This window comes from Dasypus novemcinctus, chromosome 15, assembly GCF_030445035.2.
Source record: "Dasypus novemcinctus isolate mDasNov1 chromosome 15, mDasNov1.1.hap2, whole genome shotgun sequence".
In the NCBI taxonomy this organism is placed as follows: domain Eukaryota; kingdom Metazoa; phylum Chordata; class Mammalia; order Cingulata; family Dasypodidae; genus Dasypus; species Dasypus novemcinctus.
Window position 1 is genome coordinate 79,883,289 of NC_080687.1, and position 22,167 is coordinate 79,905,455.

At 36.0% G+C, this 22,167-nt stretch overlaps 1 protein-coding gene across 1 annotated transcript in view; it reads left to right on the forward strand.

Annotated features, from left to right (window-relative positions):
* DIAPH3 (diaphanous related formin 3) overlaps nucleotides 1–22,167 on the forward strand; it is a 564,743-nt gene that overhangs the window by 271,587 nt on the left and 270,989 nt on the right. Inside the window, exon 20 of the mRNA XM_058276598.1 lies at nucleotides 2,048–2,149. Within this exon, the coding sequence (XP_058132581.1) occupies nucleotides 2,048–2,149 (102 nt within the window). The remainder of the gene's footprint in view (nucleotides 1–2,047; nucleotides 2,150–22,167) is intronic.

Below are 22,167 nucleotides of genomic sequence, written 5' to 3' on the forward strand. Positions count from 1 at the left end.
TCTTGAGTAAAATCAGCCAAGAGGGTTTGATAATTACCTAATATGGAAAGTCAGGTTAAAGAAATTCAGAGGCCTGATGCAATAAATAACTGAAATAATACTATTATATATATCAACTAGAATGATTAAAAGAAAATATAAATGACCGAGAATTTTGGTCTCAGGCAATTCCACTGAGAAAGAGAAATTTCTGTGTATGTGGGAAAATCTTATAGCTTTATTGTTTGTATTCAGTTTGATAGTATTAATAATGGATGATTTTTATAGGGATTATCTTTTGTTTTTTTTTGACCAGTCAACCAAGCATTTGTCCAAAGATGCACAGTGAGTCAATCAATAGTTTATCTTTAAGTATTTTGATATGTAACATTCTCTAACACATCTTTTAACTAATAACACGTTTGGGGGACTCCCCCATCCGTAAATGTACATAGCATGATGTAGGCTTAAATATAATTTGTACATGCATTTGCGCTTGTACAGAACTTTCTGATGGATAATTTGGAATTGTGAGCACCAAATACTTTTTTCCCTTAATTTTAATACCAGTAGACTAACTTGTGATAACAGTATTTTAGTTGGTTATATTTTAATACAGACATTCTATATCGAACTCATACAAGAGATTGGTTAATCATTTTCATTTCTAATTGGGGAGCATAATTCTGTGCATTCTGTGCATAATTCTGTGCATTTTCATTTCTAATTGGGGAGCATAATTCTGTGTCTTTCTCCCTTGGGAGCTATTCTCTCAGTTAAAGGTGTGGCTTGGGAGGGATGTGCATGAATAAAGAAGCTTGAGTGGCCAAATGAAACTGTGGTGTCTGCACTGCAGATGATATAGTCAAAGGGCTATTATAGCCATGGGCACTTAAGTTCCTAAAGGATCTCTTTATAGTCGTTTTATCCTCATGGTCTATCATCCATGCCTTCAATACCTGTTTTTCTATTATTAGAGAAGTTGTGAGCTTACAAAACTATCATGCATAACCTGCAGAATTCCCATACACCACCCTACCACCAACACTGTGCATTGTCAAACATTTGTTATAAATTATGAAAGAATATAATGAAAACGTTATTGCTAACATTAGTGCATGGCTTACATTTGGTGTATTTTTTCCATAAACCACCCTATTATTAACTTTATGTATTAGTATTGTACATTTGTTATAGTTCATGAGAGAATACTCTCATATTTGTACTGTTAACCACAGTCCATCATCTACTACATGGTTCACTATGTTATAAGGTCCCATGCCTTGTACACTCCATCCAAAGTGTATACTCAGTGGCTCTCAGTTTCATCACAGAGTTGTGCTATCATTGCCTCAGACAAATTTAGAACATGTTCCTTATTGCCATAGAAAAAATCCTATACCCCCTAATATCCCCCCTATTGTTGACCCTTAATACCTTCTTTGCCATTGAAGCAAGAATATTACAATATTATTTTTAGCTATGGACCATAAGTTACATTAAATTTTTTAATTTTCTTTTTTATCAGAAAAATTACTTTGTTTTAGAAATGTCTGTGGTCTTTATTAAAACCATAAACATATTGGTTAAATCTTAAAGGAACTGTCATTAAAATTCCCTTGATTTCTTTTCTATCCTTTAGCTTGCCTTTTAGTAGCAATATGATTTCTTTTATCCCCCTGAGTGAATGTTAAAATATGTTTGGCTTTGCCTGAAAGTTTTGACATTTAACTCCCTAAAGCTGAAATGTAATGGATCACATTTATCCAGGTGAGAAAGGTGTTCCTTTTGGTATTGGTTGAGCTCTTTTTTTTCTCGGTTATATAGTTAATTAAATAAACATTCATTAGTGCTTGACTGGAATATGTAATAACTCCGTAATAAAGAAGAACCTTTTTCAAGACGCAGGAAATGTAGCTTAAGGTTTAATATAAGGAAGTTATCCTAGACAAAACTAAAGATTGGCTTCTTCACTGGTTTTCTTCCCATAATTTATTAGTAATTTTTCCCCTAAACATTGAGGAGTACATTTAGTGAAGTTATTTTTTCTTTTGGTCTTAATTTTTAGAACTTAATAAAGCATCTTCCTGATCAAGAGCAATTAAATTCATTGTCTAAGTTCAAGAGTGACTATAACAACCTAAGTGAACCTGAGCAGTTTGCTGTTGTGGTGAGTAATGTTACTCAGAATATTTTAAGGTGATTCTTATGCTGTGCAAAAAAGGAGAAAGAAAATGTCAAGCTTGTCCCATCATTGTTACTCACATACATTTAATGTCCCCCTTTCCTTTTTTTTTTTAACCTATATTCATGAGAAATTATCTGGATTTAAAATATATATTGAAACCCTGATCTTAAATGAAGTCCAAGGGACTTTTGAAAAGTATATAATACATGTTTTTTATGTTCTGTATTTGATGTCCAAATATAAAATGAAAACCACACTCTATAGAAACTATATTTATGATTTATTATAGAGCTATGTATTCCACCATACTGCAAGAGTAGCTTCCATTTCTCATTCTAATCACTTATTTCACTTCATTTTAGGTCTGGCCTCTGAAAATAGAAATATAGTATCTTTCTTGGCAATAAGAGTGAAAATGAATACATTTTAAAAATATCGTTGTGGCACCTTGATAATTATCTTGCTCCAGCTCCCTATTTTATAGAAGCTGGGGTCTGGAGAGGTGAATAGACTTGCCAAGATTGTATATTAGCTGTATTGCAACTTAAAATTTAGATTTTTATCAAGCTTGCTTTCTTCTTTTTTCTCCTACTATTGAATTATCATTTTAACTTGGTTAGAGTTGGTCATCATGTTGATACTTTGGTGTGGTGTTTTATTTTTATTGTTTCAGAAGATTTTTTCCCCCTCTATCATCTTCAGTTATATTATCAACCTCCAGGATCAGGATGGAATTGTATTTTATGTAATTTTGAAAATTCAGGTTGGCTAGCCAAACTAAATGTCTTTGTGTTTGCCATATTTGGCATGTTGTAGACATTTGCTGTTAAATTTCTTCCTAGCTGTCCCTAAATCCGCCATACCCAGGACCTCCTCTTCTCCTCGAGGAAAATAAAACAAAACAAAAACCCCAAGAGATGCTAAATAGAGCACACAAAGAAAAAATGAAGACTTTCTTTTCACAATAGTAAATTTTATTAGAAAGCTTTAAGTCGTTGTATTTTTTAAATTGCTTTTCACTTTTTACAGATTTGTCCATGTGTGCTTTCTTCCCCCCTTTTTACCCTCCTTCTTTTTTTTTTGTATTTCTTTCTTTGCTCTCTCTTGATCCTTATTTGATATTCTAACTGCCATGTCTTCCATATGAGAAAAGAATAAGGGAGAACTTGCATTAAATATTTAAACGCAGACTACTTAGTGTTTTGATTTTTGCCCATCTTTTTGGCTTTTGAGGTTAAATCATAGTATGAAAAATTAAAATTTTATAGTATTTTCTACACACATTAAATCTGAAACTCATATATGCTTGTATAAAAATGTCTATTTAGCAAGTAGCTTTTTATTATGTTGCATATCATTCACAGAAAGGGTATAAAGCTATTCCCATATTCTAGTGATTGTCACAGAAGACTGAGTTCATATTTGCAGATATATTATTTTAGTTTTATTTAAAATAACCACCTTATGCCTTCTTTTGAAAATCTGGAGTTCTCTCTTTTGAAAAGCTGTGATTCACAAGCAGGTTACTCTTAAGAGTCGGAATGTTAAAACAAATGTATTCCCAGGTACCAGTGTTATAGGTTACAGTTTTGACTTCAAGACAGTAACAGGCACCTCCATTTCAGGACACGTGAGCTCAGACTTGACCTGGAATCTACATATTCTGTGCCAGGTTATAAGTGAGTGCAAATGGAATATGAAAGAGTAATGCTGTTGAAAATCAATTCCTATGGACTGTATGAACAGTGGTTTAGTCATTCGTTGATTAAGAATATTCCTGAACATATTTTTTTATGTTCTGATTTGTGTTGCACTAACAATTTAAAATGTAAGTGCTTTTTTTAGTGGAGAATGTAGAAAGATTTGAGGCAAAAATGAGAATGTTTTATATTCTTTCCTTTTTTCTTTGTCAAGTAGTAATAATGTTCTTCAGTTTCACCTTTTTTTTTTTTTCCATTTCAACTCACTATTTCCATTTCTGACTCCCTTCATTTCTCACACTCCCTGCCTTCCCCCCCACCCCCCAAAAGGTGAGAGAGCTGCTTTAAGTTCCAGACAATCCTTGAGAAGTAACAACAACAACAACAAAAAAATTGGGGTAAAGATTGTAGAACAATGTGGGATGCCTGAAATTTTCTGTTCTGTTTCTGGATTAAAAGCTCCTTTTTAAGTTTACTAATTCAATTTATCAATTATATCACTAATATAATAATTTGATGGTAGGGAATTCAGTAAAATTACCATGGAAATTCCTATAAGATTCCCCATAATATTGTTTAATTTTTAAAGTTAACGAACTTTTGAAATTATTTTTTTTGTGAAAGATGGAGATTAACTTGAGCTGGACTAAAGTGCACTTTTCTGCAAGACTTATTTTGCCCTAAAAATACATTTAGTTTTTGACCTAGTTTAGCTTTAAAGTACTAATCATTTCTATCAGAAAAATCATCACAACCACAAAGAAGGAATAGTTGAGGATTGGTGTAGCCTTACTCTTCTCATCCCCCAACAAGGCCAAACCTTGCTTTTTCATTTGTATTTTTTCCCATAGATAGATTTACTCTTAACTCTGTTTTTCCTTCAGATTTGGTAGCCTCATGCTGTAATTTCTAGCATTGTTTTCAGTTATGCAAAAATGAGTTACATATCTACACTTGGCAATCAATTTAACTTTTTCTTTTATCCAATTGTGTGACGTCAGTAATTTGGTTTATGTGAATTACAAATTCCTCAGAAAAGTATGTTCTATTTAACCAAACACCCAGACTTAAGACAATGGTTAAATTTGACGCAGGAGTTTGTATTATATAATCGATTTAAATTCTACTGTAGAATTATATAAAAAAACAAGCAAACAAACCAAATTAGCTCTTCAGGTCATTGGTATCTGCATAAGTAAATTTCTCTTGAATAGAAAGGTCATATACAAAAGGAACAAATTCAGAATTTTAGTAACTCATGTCAATTAAATATCAATTAAATATATTAGGGGAAGCAGACTTGGCCCAGTGGTTAGGGCATCCGCCTACCACATAGGAGGTCTGTGGTTCAAACCCCGGGCCTCCTTGACCCATGTGGAGCTGGCCCATGCGCAGTGCTGATATGCGCAAGGAGTGCCCTGCCACAGCAGGGGTGTCCCCCGCGTAGGGGAGCCCCATGCGCACGGAGTGCGCCCGGTAAGGAGAGCCGCCCAGCTCGAAAGAAAGGCGCCGCCCACACGGAGAGCTGACATGGCAAGATGACACAACAAAAAGAAACACAGATTCCTATGCCACTGACAACAACAGAAGTGGGCAAAAAAGGTGCAGCAAATAGACACAGAGAACAGACAACTGGGGTGGAGGAGGGAAGAGAAATAAATAAATAAATCTTTAAAAAAAATAAAAGAAAGGTAAATGGGCAGTGTTTAAAAAAAATAAAATATATTGGAAAAAAAACAAAAAAACCAAAAAATAAAATATATTAGAAATAATATATACTTTAGAAATCTTTTCCTTTTATTATGTAATATATACAGTTTTCCAATTTTTAAAGTAATGCTTCCATAAATTGTTAGGCCACCTTTTGTTGATAATTTTATTTTTTGTAGTTGAAATAAAGTTGGGTCAGGTTCCAGTCCTTTTTCTTGGAATCCTTCCTTCCCTCTTTTGCTCTAGCACCTCCTAATCCATTCCCTCAAGTGTTAGCATCTTAAACTAAAAGTTCATGCCCATGGTGTAGATCCTGGTCTTAGTTGTATGACCGCATTTCTTGTAGTTAAGTGTTTTTTTTGATCAATAAACTTTCCTGCAAAATCTCTGTACTCCACAGTGTCATGGTTTAACTTTTTGAGAAATAAATATTCTAAATATTCAATGGGATCAAAAGATTAGTTGAAGTTTGGAGACAGGCCTGAAAATTTGCAATTGAAACTTGTTTTATTGGACATTCTTTGATTAAAATTTCTAGATTTTTGAGTATTTGACTTCATATTGTTTAATTCTGCTAAGCTGCCTATTCTTCAAAGGAATCAAAATGAATATCGGAAGAATGAATTGAATAAAGGTCCTGTTTATGGTACTGTATTTTGATCTGCTACCAATTGGTGTCACTGTAGGGCAGGGCTTTTAAACTTTGTTCAGTATAGGTCTCCATTTTTTTTTTTTTAAATCAAGAATGTTTTAGGAAGTTCAAGCATATTTCCCTGCATTAAAAGTGCCTCATTTAAAAATATACTACAATATCCTTATTGTAAAACATTCAAATAACACATAAAAATGTTGAATACAATGTAGATGTCCCCAAATCCCACTACAAATGATCTTTTTTAACAGTTTGTTGTTCTTTTTTCCAATCCTCTTTTCTTTGTATTTACAAATGTATGCATGTTCTTAAGGTATTTAAAAAATACATTGTTCTGAAACCTTCTGCACCATGTAGTATAGTTTGGAGATAGTTGTCATATTGTACTGCTTTTAAAGTCATGTGTAGTAGTTCATAATACATATATGACTTTTTCTTTCACTTCTTCCCTTAATAAAGGATGGTTAGTTAGTTTTTTCAGGGTTTTAAAAAAGTTTCTGTATTTACCTTTGTATATATATTTGTGAGGTAGTATAGCACAAAGGCTAAAAGTGGTCACTGGGTTCCAGTCCCAGCACTACCCTTAATTGCTATGTGATCTTAGGTAGCTATTCATTTTTCTAAACTTCAGGATTTATGAAATGGATGATGTATTAGTTTCTTACTGCTAATGTAGTAAGTTGCCATAAACTTAGTGGCTTAAAACAATGCAAACTTTCTGTCTTAACAGTTCTGGGTCAACAGTGCTCTGTTCTTTCTCAAGTCTCCAGGGAAGCATTTGTTTATTGCTTTTTCCAGCATCTAGAGGCTGCCCACATTCCTTCATTCATGGTCCTGCATCACTCTATCTAACTTTGTCATCACAGTTCTTTCTCTGACTTTCAGCCTCCCTCTCTTTGTGACTGTATTAGATCCACCTATATAATCCAGGATAATTTCCCTATTTCAAGATCTTTTTATTTTAATCATATATCCAAAGTCCCTTTGCTATGTAAGTTAACATAGTCATAAGTGTAGGTGGTTAAGACTTAGTAGTCTTTGTGGTGGTGGGGAGGGGAGAGTGAAATGCCACTGGCTCTCTAAAATCCTTCAGTTGCTCCGTAATTTCATACTTTTCTTTAAATGGCATTAGGGCTTTTTTTCTTTTCTTTTTTTAATTTATTTTTTATTAGAGAAGTTGTAACCTTACAGAAAAATTGTGCAGAAAATAGATTTCCTATATACCCCCTTTAACACATGATTTTCCCTATTATTAACACTTTGTGTTAGTGTGGTACCTTTGTTACCATTAATGAAACAATATTATTATAATTATACTATTAGTTATACTATTAACTATAGTCCATAGTTTACTATGGATAGGTGTCACTGTTTGTACTGCACAGTCCTATGGTTGTTGTAGTTTTTTAAAATTTTATTTTAGTAACATATATAAAACCTAAAATTTCCTTTTATCCACATTCAAACTATATATATATATAATTTAATGTATATATGTAAAATTCATTGGTGTTAATTACATTCACAGTATTGTGCTACCATTACCACCATCTATTACCAAATCTTTCCCATCAACTCAAACAGAAACTCTGTACCAATTAAGCATTAACTCCCCATTCCTTATCCCTACCTCAGCCCCTGGAAATCTATATTCTTGCTTCTGACTCTATATTTGCTTATTCTAATTATTTCATAGTAGTGAAATCATAAAATATTTGTCCTTTTGTGTCTGGTTTATTTTACTCAACATAATGTCTTCAAGGTTCTTCCATGTTGTCCTTGTTGTTGAGTATATCATAACTTGATTCCTTTAATGGCTAAATAATATTGCATTGTGTGTGTATACCGCAGTTTGTTCATCCATTCATCTGTTGATGACCCTTGGGTTGCTTCAGTCTTTTGGCAATTGTAAATAATGCTGTTTTGAACATCGTTATGCAAATATTTGTCCAGTCCCGATTACCTGCTTTCAGTTGCTTTAGATATATACCTAGAAGTGGGATTGCTGGGTTGCATGATAATATTTAACTTTCTGAAGAACTGCCAACTGTTTTCCATTGGGACTGCACTATTCGACATTCCAACCAACAATGAACAAGTGTTCTTCTTTCTCCACATACTCTCTATCAAGTATTTTCCTTTTTCTGATAGTATCTCTTCTAGTAGGTATCAAATGGTACCTCACTGCGATTTTCATTTGTTTTCTTTTCCTAATAGCTAATGATATTTAACATCTTTTCATATGCTTCTTAGCCATTTGTATACCTTTTTTGGAGAAAGTTCTATTCAAGTATTTTGCCCATTTTTGAATTGGGTTGTCTTTTTGTCTTTGAGTTGTACAATTTCTTTAGATATTCTGGATATTAAACCCTTATCAGATATGTGTTTTCCAAATATGTGGTTTCCAAATATTTTCTCCCTTTCTGTAGGTTGTCCTTTTACTTTCATGATGAAGTATCTTTTTTTTTCTCTTTAAAGATTTATTTATTTCTCACCCCTTTCACCACTCCCCGCAGTTGTCTGCTCTCTGTGTCCATTTGCTGTGTATTCTTCTGTGACCATTTCTATCCTTATCAGCGGCACTGGGAATCTATTTATTTTTGTTGTGTCATCTTGTTGTGTAAGCTGTCTGTGTGTATGGTGCCATTCTTGGGCAGGCTGCACTTTCTTTTGTGCTGGGCGGCTCTCCTTACAGGGCGCACTCCTTGCGCGTGGGGCTCCCCTGTGCGGGGGACACCCCTGCATGGCAAGGCACTCTTTGCATGCATCAGCACTGAGCATGGGCCAGCTCCACATGGGTCAAGGAGGCCCAGGGTTTGAACCGCAGGCCTCCCATGTGGTAGGCAGACACTCTATCTATTGGGCCAATCCGCTTTCCTGATGTAGTATCTTGATTCATAAACATTTTTAGTTTTGATGAAATCCCATTAATCTTTTCTTTCGTTGCTCGTGCTTTGGATGTAAAGTCTAAGAAACTGTTGCTTAACATTAGGTCCTGAAGATATACCCTGTATTTTCTTCTAGCAGTTGTATGGTTTTGGCTTCTTTCATTTAGATCTTTGCTCCACTTTGAGTTAATTTTTGTATATTGTATGAGCTGTGAGTCTACCTTCATTCTTTTGCATATTTATATCCAGTTTTCCCAGCGCCATTTGTTGAGGAGGCTATTCTTTCCCCATTGAGTGAACTTGGCACTATTGTCAAAAATGGCCATAGATGTGAAATTTTATTTCTGAATTCTCAATTTGAATCTATTGGTATAAGTGTGTATGCATATTAGTAATAAGTTTTAATATCAGGATGTGCAAGTTCCCTAACTTCATTCTTTTTTTTCCAAGAAGATTTTGGCTATTCAGGACTGCTTACCCTTCCATGATGATTGAGTTTTCCATTTCTGCAAATAAGCTTGTTGGAATTTTGACTGTGATTGTGTCAAATTTGTAAATTGCTTTGGGTAGGATCAATAACTTAACAATATTTAGTCTTCTAATGCATGAACACAGAATGGAACTGTCCTTTCATTTTTTGTGGTCTTTTTTTATTTCTTTCAGCAATGCTTTGAAGTTTCCTGCGTATAAGTCATTTACATCCCTAGCTAAATCTGTATCTAGATAATCTGATTATTCTCATTTGCTATTGTAAATCTTGTAAATAAAAAATTCTTTTCAGATTGTTCATTACCAGTGTATAGAAACAGTCTGATTTTTTCATGTTGAACCTGTATCCCAACATTTTGCTGAATTCATTTATTAGCTCTAGTAGATTTATTGCGTAGAGGACCTTTTTAAAAAAAGCATCTTCCTTGAAGTACCATAAGCTGCACATATTTAAAGTGTACAATTCGATTAATTGTGACATACCAATAAACCTATGAAACCACCATCACAATCAAGGTAATAAACATATCCATCATCTCAAAACATTGCGTGTTGGGCCCTTTTATAATGCAATTCCTGATATCTTCTCCAACCTCACATTTTATTTTTACCCTGTGCCTCATCTTTGTTAATCTGAAAGTACCATGGTCAGGCCTCTCAATATGCCTCTTTTCCCCTAACTTCCCCCTATGAAAAAGCCTTCAACAACTACTTCTGTTGTTCCCTACAATTTTAGTATCCTTCGTTTTTGTTACCATAGCACCCTGTGCAAATCTCTATATAGCTCTTATTATATTCAAACATACAAATTACCATCCTCATTGATGCTATGAACTTTTTGACAGGATGGAGTATCTCATGGTGATATTTATATTCTCAGCACATGGCATATTTTTTGGCACATATTGGACACATCATACTGGTTAAAGAAATTATAAAATGTATAGCAATAGAAAAAGGATGGGAAAATACAGCAAGAACATTTTAGGTAGAACAAATGTTTTTTAAATCATGCTTTAAGATAAAAATATTGAATGTTTTAGATAAAAATTTTTAAAAATTTTGTTAAAAATTAATCTGTAGATACTGTTCTCTGTGATTGAGAAAGGGTTAATTCAAGAGTTGACCAAGTAACCTACAACTTTGACCATGAAGTCATGAATTCATAACTTTTTTTTAAAAACAGAATTTGTCACCCTAGGTGATTCTGTCCCTTAACTTATAGACCACTCAGAGATTGGCCCTACTATTCTACTGCCCTTCTAGTACCATATCCAAGATTAGGCTATCTCCTTATCCTTCTTTAACTCAGAAGGCCACATTACTTAAGTCTATGAATACTCAAAGTATCCTAGACAATACTTCTTTTGATATTTTTTTGTCTTTTTTTTTAAGATACATAGATTGCAAAAAATGTTACATTAAAAAATATAAGAGGTTCCCCTATGCCCATACCCCACTCCCTCCACTCCTCCCACATCAACAACCTCTTCCATTGCATTTGGTGAATACATTTTGTATCACTTCTGCACTGCATGGATTATAGTTTATGTTGTAGTTTTCGCTCTCCCCCAGTCCATTCAGTGGGTTATGGCAGGATATATAATGTCCAGCATCTGTCCCTCCAGTATCACTTAGGACAACTCCAAGTCCCGAAAATACCCCCACATCACATCTCTTTTTCCCTCTCAACTACTATGGCCACTGTCTCCACATCAATGATACAAATTCTTCCATTGCTAGAATCACAGTAGTTCTGTAGTAGAATACCAGGAAGTCCACTCTAATCCATATTTTATTCCCCCACCCTGTGGACCCTGGAACGGTCTAGTCCACTCCACCTCTAAATCGAGATGGGCCTTAGATCCCGCATGGCTGATGGATGCGATTCTACCGCTTGCAGTTGTAGGCACTCTTGGTTCCCCAATGTGGTGACTGACCATCTTCACTTCCCTGTTAGTTGACCTGGTTAAGTCCAATGAATGGGAGAGTAGGAGTTGCAACTCTGCTGAGGCTCAGGGCCCAACTGGCACAGAGCCAGTCCAGAGATTCAATTCTCCTGAGTAGACCAACCCCAGCGTTAACCACAGTTTCAGTAAAAGTGAAGAGGCATGTGTAGAAAGGTCACATCACAGTCCTACTCCATCACACTCAGGAGCACAAATCCCAAAGAGGGGCCCACTGACAAGGCACTGAACTCGAGAGCCATCTGCCATGACCGTAGAACCTGTGTGTCTCCATAGCCCTCGGGAGCACCAGTACCTGGGGTTGTATCTACTTTGGCTGTTTCTGGGATCCTGCTGAGATGTGTGTAAGCATGACCCCTCTAATGACCTCCCAACTCATTTTGAAGTCTCTTAGCCATACAAACTCATTTGTCTTTTTTTAGTTGCATCACCAGCTGGTGATTGGAAATAATCCCTTGGTGCCAGGGAGGTTCATCCCTGGAAGTCATGTCCCACGCTGGGGGGAAGGTGATGCATTTACATGTTGAGTTTGGCTTAGAGAGGGGCCACATTTGAGCAACATGGAGGCTCTCTGAAGATCACTCTTAGGCACCCTGCAACTCTAGGCCTAGTCGAAATTTCAGGCACATAGGCTTATAAGCATAGTCATTAGTATCAAGGGCTCATCACTGAGCCATCCTTCTTCACTGGTTTTTGCCCTTGCAGTTAGGGGATTGTTGCTGTTCCATTGGGTAATATGACAGAGCTCCCCTGGCTAGGAACTCAGTTGTCATTTGGAACTCTTAACTACTATGAAAATACCCAACGAATATCCGAACATTTTTATATACCCCGTATACATGCCCTGGAGAACTCTCTACCAACCATGTGTCTGTCCTCCATCAAGAACACCCCACACCAGTGTTCCTCCCCTGCCATAGTTGAACCCCTCTGTGGTCCAAATTTCTTTATAAATGAAACCTAATATATTGCCAAATTAAATTAGTAGGAAAATGAAATAGTAATGACAGGTTTAAAGATTAGAAATAGAATACATACTAATTTAGATAAACTAAAGTAAAAAATAAATTGTAATATTAAAAAATGAAAAATATAAAACTTTGTTTTTGACACGTTGCCTTCATCACTGTAATAGGTGTTGCCCTGTATGTACAGTGGCAAGGCAATTTCTTTCATTCCTTCCTCAGTGTTTACATCCTTTTTTTAAAAAAAAAAATTAATTTTGTCTTCAAAAAAGTTTTATATCACAATAAAGTCACATATACAATATAGGGAATACTGATATATCCAACATCAAATGCTTTTTCCCCTTCTCCAGCAATAATCTTTTTACATGTTCATATTATATTTGCTGCAGCTGATGTACAGATATTAAAACAGTTGCCAACGTGGTTCCATTTTGGACTGTACAGTTTTCTAAAATTTTAGTTACATTATGGTTTACATTATGGTTTACATTTTAGACTGAGCACTTTTATACATTTTTGGTGAAATTTAGTGTCCTATATCCATCATTGCACCATCTTCTGGAACACTTTCATTGCCCCCCAGTTCCATCTATTCTATTCCTCTCCCACATCCCTCAGGGCCCACAGTGACAACCAAGCTTCACTGGTTGAAGGACAAGATTCACAGATACTTGCAACAATGCTGAGAGTTTGACAACTAAGTAGTTTATCCTTCCCCATTGGGAGCTAACACTTCTTTCAAGAGACACCTTTCCCTCTGTTTGAGAACATCAGGCCTCCCCAGGGTTAGGGTACCCCTTTCTACTCATTGTATGGGTCTCCACCCAATGATATAGCACACTATAACAAGATGAGCACTCACACACTCCTTAGAAGCCTGCCCCTGTGCTAGATGCCCCCCATTAAGCACCTTAAATAAGTAACCCTTATTTTATTTCCTAAAGAATTTTCTCAACATTATAGTTTCAACCACATACTCAACAGTCTCCCATGTTGGTCTGCTCCCCCCAAACCTCCCCCAATTCCTTGGGCCATCTGACTCATCCTCTCAACCCTAGCCTCCCTCGAGCCTGCCAAGCCCCACCTAATAGTATCCCTATGCCCCATCTTATCCCTTCCCTTTCTACTTACCTCCATTTTATCATAGATTTCTCCCATGTAGGTGTCAGCTCGCAACCTTCCTCTGCCCTCAAATTCCTGTAAGCCTATCATCCAGTCTCTAGTTCTTTGAGACAGCTTGGTTTGCTTATTTCATATCAGAGAGGTCCTGTAGTATTTGTCCTTTAGTGCTTGGCTTGCTTCACTCAGCATAAGGTCTTCAAAATTCGTTCATGTTATCCCATGTGTTTGTACTGTATTCCTTCTTCCAGCTGAGTAGTAGTCCATTGTATGTATATACCACATTTTGTTTAACCATTCATCAGTTGATGGGCATTTTGGTTCATTCCAGCTTTTGGCAATAGTGAATAATGTCACTGTGAGCATTGGTGTGCAGTTTGTGTCCTTGTTTTCACTTCTTCTGGGTATATAACCTGCAGTGAAATTGCTGAGTCATGTAGCAAATCTATAGCTTGTTTTTTGAGGAACCACCTAACTTCCTCCAGAATGGCTGGATCCTTCTGCATTCCCACCAGCAGTAGATGAGGGTTCCCATTCCTCCACATCCTCTCCAACACTTGTAGTCTTTTGTTTTTTGTGTTTTTTTTTTAAGATTTATTTTTTATTTATCCCCCCCCCATTGTCTGTTCTCTTTGTCCATTTGCTGGGTGTTCTTTATCCGCTTCTCTTGTCAGCAGCACGGGAATTTGTGTCTCTTTCTGTTGCATCATCTTGCTGCATCAGCTCTCCGTGTGTGCGGCGCCATTCCTGGGCAGGCTGAACTTTCTTTCCCGCTGGGCAGCTCTCCTTATGGGGCACATTTCTTGCACGTGGGACTCCCCTACACAGGGGCACCCCTGCGTGGCACAGCACTCCTTGCGCGCATCAGCACTGCATGTGGGCCAGCTCCACATGGGTCAAGGAGGCCCGGGGTTTGAACCGCGGACCTCCCATGTGGTAAATGGACGCCCCATCCATTGGGCCAAGTTCACTTCCCAGTCTTCTATTTTTTCAATTGCTGCCTGTCTAATGGGAGTAAGATGGTATCTCATTGTAGTTTTGATTTGCATTTCCCTGATAGTTGTGATTTTGAGCATCTTTTCGTGTGCCTTTTAACCATTTGTATTTCTTCTTTGGGGAAGTTTCTGTTCAAATCTCTTGTTCATTTTTTAAACGGGTTATTTGTCTTTTTATTTTCAAGATATATGATTTCTTTATATATCAGGATATTAGTCTCCTATCAGATGCATGGTTACCAAATATTTTCTCCCATTGGGTAGGCTTTCTTTTCATTTTCTTGACAAACACCTTTGAGGTGCAAAAGGCTTTAATTTTGAGGAGGTCCCATTTATCTGTTCTTTTGCTGCTCATGCTTTTGGTGTGAAGTTCATGAAGCCATTTCCAATTACAAGATCCTGTAGATGCTTCCCTACATTGTTTCCAAGGTCATTATGGTCTTGGCTCTTACATTTAAGTCTTTGATCTATCTTGAGTTGATTTTTGTATAAGGTGTGAGATGGTAATCCTCTTTCATTCTTTGCATATGGATTTCCAATGCTCCAAGCACCATTTGTTGAAGAGGCCATTCTCTCCAAGTTCAGTGGGGTTGGTGGCCTTGTCAAATATCAGATGATGGAATTGATATCAGAACTCTCAATTTGGTTCCATTGGTCAGTATGTCTATCCTTGTGCCAATACCATGCTTTCTTGACCACTGTGGCTTTGTAGTATGTTTTAAAGTCAGGTAATGTGATTCCTCTAATTTCATTTTTCTTGTTCAATATGTCTTTGGCTATTCGGGGCCTCTTTTCTTTCCAAATAAAATTCATAGTTAGTTTTTCTAGTTCATTAAAAAATGCTGTATTGATTTTTATTGGGATTGCATTAAATCTATAGATCAGTTTGGGTAGGATAGACATCTTAATATTTAATCTTTCTATCCATGAACAGGGAATATTCTTCCATTTATTTCTTATTTGATTTCCTTTAACAGTATTGTATAGATTTCTGAGTACAAGTCTTTTACATCTTTACATAAGTTTATTCCTAGGTATTTGTTGTTGTTGTTTTTTTTACTATTGTAAATGGTATTTGTTTCTTGATTTCCACCTCAGATTGTTCATTATTGGTGTAGAGTAATGCTACTGATTTTTTTGCATTGATCTTATAACCTGTGTCTTTACTGAACTCATTTATAAGTTCTAGAAGCTTTGTTGTAGATTTCTCAGGACTTCCTATGTATTAGGATCATGTCATCTGTAAATAGTGAAATTTTTACTTCTTCCTTCCCAATTTGAATGCCTTTTATATCTGGTTCTTGCCTCAGTGCTCAAGCAACTACCTCTAACACAATGTTAATTAGGGGGGGTGGTAGTGGTCATCTTCCTGATCTTAGAGGGAAAGATTTTAGGATTTCACCATTGTAAATGATGTTAGCTGTGGGTTTTTCATATATACCCTTTATCATGTTCAGAAAGTTTCCTTCTATTCCTATCTTTTGCACAGTTTTTATGAAGAAAGAGTGCTGTATTTTGCCAAATGCTTTTTCTGTATCTATAGATATGATCATGTGATTTTTTCCCCCTTTGATCTGTTTTTGTGGTGTATTACATTCATTGATTTTCTTATGTTGAACCATCCTTGCATACCAGGGATGAAACCTACTTGGTCATGGTGTATAATTCATTTAAATTCATATAATGTGTGGTTGAATATGATTAGCAAGTATTTTATTGAGGATTTTCACATCTAGATTCATTAGAGGGATTGGTCTGTAATTTTCCTTTCTTGTATCTCTGTTTGGCTTTGGTATTACGGTAATGTTGGCATCATAGAGTTAGGCAATCTTCCTTCTATTTTGATTTTTTAAAAGAGTTTAAGCAAGATTGGTGTTAGTTCTTTCCAGAATGTTGGGTAGAATTCACCTGTGAAACCATCTGGCCCAGGGCTCTTCTTATGTGGAAATTTTTAATTAAAAAATTGTTTTAAATTATTGAAGTATATCACTCAAACATAAACATACATAAACAATAAGTGTATAATAATAGTTGTGAACTTACAAAACAAACATATATAACATCATACTAATTCCTCCAAGTGTGCAGTTAGGTCTTCAATTTTACCTTTTTCTTTCTTTTTTGATGTATGAATTTATGGTTTTGAATTTCCCTCTCATTACAGCTTTTGCTGCATCCCATAAGTTTTGATATGTTGTGTTGTCATTGTCATTAGTTTCAAGGTAGTTATTAATTTCTTTTAAGATTTCCTCCATGACCCACTGCTTGTTTAAGATTGTTTTGCTTAATTTCCATACCTTGGTGCCTAATCTGGGTCTCTGGCCTTTGCAGATTTCCAGCTTCATTCCACTGTGGTCAGAGAAATTATTTTGTATGATTTCAATCTTCTGGATTCATTGTGACTTTCTCTGTGGTCTAGCATGCAGTCTCTCTTGGAGAATGATCCATGTGCATTTGAGAAGAATGTATATCCTGCTGTATTTGGATGTAATGTTCTGTACATGTCTATTAGGTCCAGCTCCTCTAATATATTTTTCAAAGTCTTTGTTTCTGTATTGATTTTCTGTTGAGGTGTTTTGTCCAGTGGTGATAGTGGTGTATTAAAGTCCCCCATTTTAATTGTAGAGGCATCTGTTCCTTCACTTAGTTTTCCCTGTGTTTGCCTCATGCATTTGGAGGCATTCTGGTTAGGAGCATAAATGTTTATGATTATTCTTCTTGAAAGAGTACCCCTTTTACTAATATGTAGTATACATCTTTGTCTCTCACAATAGTTTTACATTTAAAGTTTTTTTTTGTCCAATATTAATATAGTTACTCTTGCCCTCTTTTGGTTATTGTTTTATTGTAAGATTGTTTTCCAGTTGTTCACGTTCAACCTCCTTGAATCCCTGGGTCTAAGATGGGTTTCTTGTAGACAGCATATAGGTGGGTCATATTTCCTTATTCATTCTTCTAATCTGAATCTCTTGACAGGTGAGTCTAATCCATTGACATTCAGTGTTATTACTCTCCTGGAATTACTTACATTAGCCATATTTTCTTTGGATTTGTGTATATCACCTTTTTTTCCCTCTTTTTGTCTTTTTTGGTTGTTCTTATGATCTTCTCCCACTCTGTCTCTCCTGTTTTTTTCTTTTCTCCTGCAGAGCTCCCTTTAGTATTTCTTGAAGGGCAGTTTTCTTGTTGGCATACTCTCTTAGTTTCTGTTTATCTATGAATATTTGTAACTCTCCATCATTTTTGAATGCCATCTTTGCTGGATAGAGTATTCTTAGGTGGAATTTTTTTTCTTTTAGTACCTTAACTATATCATACCAGTGCCTCTTTTTTCCATGTTTTCAGGTGAGAAATCAGCAGTTAATTTTATTGAGCTTCCCTTGTGTGTGATGGTTCTTTTTTTTTTCTTGCTGCCTTATGTATTTTCTCTTTCTCTTGAGCATTGGATAATTTGACAAGTCTTTGTCTTGGGGTAGGCTTGTTAGGATTTATGCTGTTTGAGGTGTATTGTGTTTCCTGAACATGTACATCCATCTCCGTCAATAAGTTTGTGACCTTTTCAGACATTATTTCCTCCAATACCCCTTCTGTCCCTTTTCCCTCCTCTTCACCTTCTGGGATGCCTATAGTGCATATGTTTGTGTATTTTGTGTTGTCATTCAGGTCCCTAAGTCCCTACTCTTTTTATTGAGTCCCTGTTCTTTTTCCTATCTTTTTATTGATCAGTTCTACTATCTGATTTCAGATGTACTCTCTTCCACATCACTAATTCTTTCCTCTGCCTCTTCAAATCTGCTGTTATTTGCTAAGAGTGTATTTTTGATTTCTTGGATTGCACCATTGATCACCATCATATCTGTTACCTTTTTGTATATGTTTGGAATTTGTTCTGGATGCTCTCCAAGTGTTTTCTTAATATCCTTAATCTCTTCCTTCTCTTCATTAAGTTGGTTCATTATTTTGTTTTGAGAACTTTGATTAGTTGTTTGATGTTCCATTCTTCCTGGTTTTTAGTTTGTTCATTGGATTGGCCCATGTTTTCCTGATTATTGGTATGGTTTGTACTTTTGTTGTTGCTGCCTGGTCATTATTTTATCTTGATGGGTTGTTCAGTTGATTAGCTTTTCCATGTAGTCTCAGATTGTATTTGGGGGTTGTTTTTGTGGTGTGTTTAAGTCTTCTCTTTGGCACTTTGTTCTTCTTATTCTATTTCCTTGTTATTGTCTAAGTTCCTTGCTGGGTAAACAAAAGAGGTAAGAAAAGAAAAAGTATAATAGTAGTATTGATAGTAAATGTTAGCAAAGGAACCGTGTGAGACCTAGGAGAATGAAGATTAAACTCATGTAAGCTGTGTAAAGTTATAACAATAAAAAAGTGGAGTACCTACAATGAGATGGTAAACTGAACATGGAGAAGTGTATAGGATAAATCAAAAGGCCAAAGAGGTCAGGAGAAAGGGAAAGAGAAAAGAAAGGACAATAACATAAAGAATGAATGGAAGATAACAGAATATAAGTGTTAGAAATAAAAAGTCAGAAAAATTGGTGGCTAAACAATGAGAGGTGGAATGTAAGAGAAAGAACAAAAGATGGCTGATAGAAAGATATAAAGGAAAGGGGATAGTGTTGGTAGCCAAAGTCAGTACACACTGAAAAGAGGAAATCAGGGATGAGGAAGCATAGCAAACAAGAAGCACTGTCTGCAGCATCTTGAGCAAGCACTCCTTTCATCGCACTCTTCCCAGAATCAATGTCCAGAAACCTCTTGCTTTGTGGGTTCCCAAAACAGCTCACTCGGTCAGGATTCTGTACCCACTCTGCCGGTTTTTTGCAGGAGAGATGATGAGGGTGCACTCACTCGGACACCATCTTGCCTTGCCTCCACTTCTTTTGATATTTAGTGCTTTTATTTTTTAAATGTATTGAAGAAATGGTGATTTGGTACAATAATAATAGCTGTTGAAACACTTTCAGAAAAGATTAACCAAGATAGTTGAGGAACCCAAGAAAATATCTCTACTGAAACTTGGCTTTCCCAGACTAAATATCTCTAAATTTTTTTTTTCATTCTTATGTGTTCATCATTTCAAGTTCTGTGCAAATGTCCAGAATATAAATTCAACCAGATTTCCTAGAGTTAGCACTTCAGAATTCTTAACAGAAGATATGGAATTAGTCTGACATAATTGCTTCTTCAAGAGCCTATTTTGTCTTCTTGTAATTACCACCTCCTTTTCTATTTAAAATTGATCCTTCATTTTTATCTGTCAGTGACATAATATGCCAATCTGAAGTTGGCAGAATCTACTGTCTTCTTCTCCTTAAAAACAGAAGTTCCGTTAGTCCACTGCTACTGCTATTTGCTACCTGTATTAGTTCTTGGTTGTTTAAAAAACAAAACAAAACAAAAAAAAATCCCAGTGCATTGGCTTAAACAATGGGAATTTATTGACTCATGGTTTTGTTGCATGGTGTTTTTTTAAAAAATATTTTTATTTATTTATTTCCACCACCACCCTCATTGTTTTGCATTTACTGTGTACTTTCTATGTCCATTCTCTGTGTATTGTTCTGTGTCTGCTTGTCTTCTCTTTAGGCCACACTGGGAACCGATCCTGGAACCTTCCAGAATGGGACAGAGGCACTCAGTCTCTTGTGCCACCTCAGCTCCCTCGTTTGCTGTGTCTCTTATTGTCTCTCCTGTGTCTCTTTTGTTGTGTTAGCTTGCTTCACCAGCTCTCCTTGCCAGGCCAGCATTCTGTGCAGGCCAGCACTCCTGTGTAGGCCAGCACTCCGCATGGGCCAGCAAGCTGCGTGGGCCAGCTCTCTGCTCGGGCCAGTTCACCACACAGGCCAGCTTGCCTTCACCTGGAGGCCCGGGAATTGAACCCTGGACCTTCTATATGGTAGACGGGAGCCCAATTGCTTAAACCACATCTGCTTCCTGTTGATTCATGGTTTTAAGGATAGAAAAAGTCCAAGGTGTCAGCAAAGCAATGCTTTCTCACTGAATACTGTGGTATTTTGGAGCTGATTGCTGGCAATCCCTGTCCTTGGCTTTTCTGTCATATGGCAATGCCCATGGTGATATATTTTCCTTTCTCCTCTGGGTTCCATTGACTTCCATCTTCTGGCTACTCTCCATTGCTTCTCTTTTTCACGTCCAATTTCCTTTGCTTATAAAGACTTCATCCATATTGGACTGAGGCCCACCCTCATTCAGTTTGTGTGCACTTTAATAACTACTTCAAAGGTCCTTTTTACCATGTATGCCTTTTGTAGGGGACATGATTCATATCCTCAATAGTACCTGTCCAGTTGTTCAAGTTTCCTTAAATTCCATGATACTTCACACAATGTGATTTGGCAGTCTCATTTGAAAATCTTTCACTACTCAGGCAGTACAATTATTTGGACTGTGAAATATCTAGTAAAATGTATAATAATTGTTATCTCATTCAGTATACCTAGTTATTTAAATCTTAGAGATATGATTGTCTTTAAGATCATAAGCTCTCTGCTGTTATTTTCAGTTATTTTCATCACTTTACCTTACAACCTTCTTGACAGCCTCCTCCCAACATCCATGAATTCATATAAGTTCAGTAGCAGAGATGGTTTTTCTTTCACCTAGTTTAGGGCTTATTAATTTAGCTTGCCTTCAATGATCATTGATTTGTAACCTAAAATTCTTCAGACATTTAATGTTTCTATATTTTTTCTAATAAACTGATTTCAGCCTTCCATTTCCTTCAGCATCTTAAGTAGTAGTTTCAATACCATTTGAATTTTTTATTAAACTGAAGTTTATTGGTTTAAATAGTTAAAATCAGTTATTAGCTGAAATATAGCTTCACCTTGTCAGGCTAAGATGTTATTCTCTTGGAAGCTTTCTCCCCGCAGATTTCTTCTCAATTTTTCCTACAGATGACACAATGGACACAGATGACCCATTGACCCAGCTCTTAGAAAGGCTTATACAGCTTTTTTAACATGTTTAACAGGTAGTCTAAAATAATTTGCAAAACAGATAGATTTAACTAAATATCTGAAATTCTCGGAAAACTAGAGGCCTTTTTTGGTTGAACTTAACAAACCATACTTCACTGCTCGTAAATTGGGTATATTTATTAACCTTACTAATATTGATTTAACTTCTTACTGGATGATTCTGAAGAAATGGCTCTAGGTATCAACTTTTCTATTAGTGTAGTACTCAGTCTCTTGGTATCACAGGCTTAGATTGCAGACATTTCATGGATTAATTTAGATCTTCAGGTTATATTGTTAACTGCACCAAAGTTTATCTGAAGGTTTTTTTTTTCCCTTGATTCATCACTTGATTAATTCATTCATTCATGTGTTTGACACATATTTATTGAGTCTCTGCTTTCTGCTAGGCTTTGCTCTAGGCTCTGAATTCATTGCAGTGACCATGTGCCTTAAATATTTTGGGACTTTCATTTTAGAAGGGGCAGGAACAATATACATATAGCAGGAATATAATGTAATA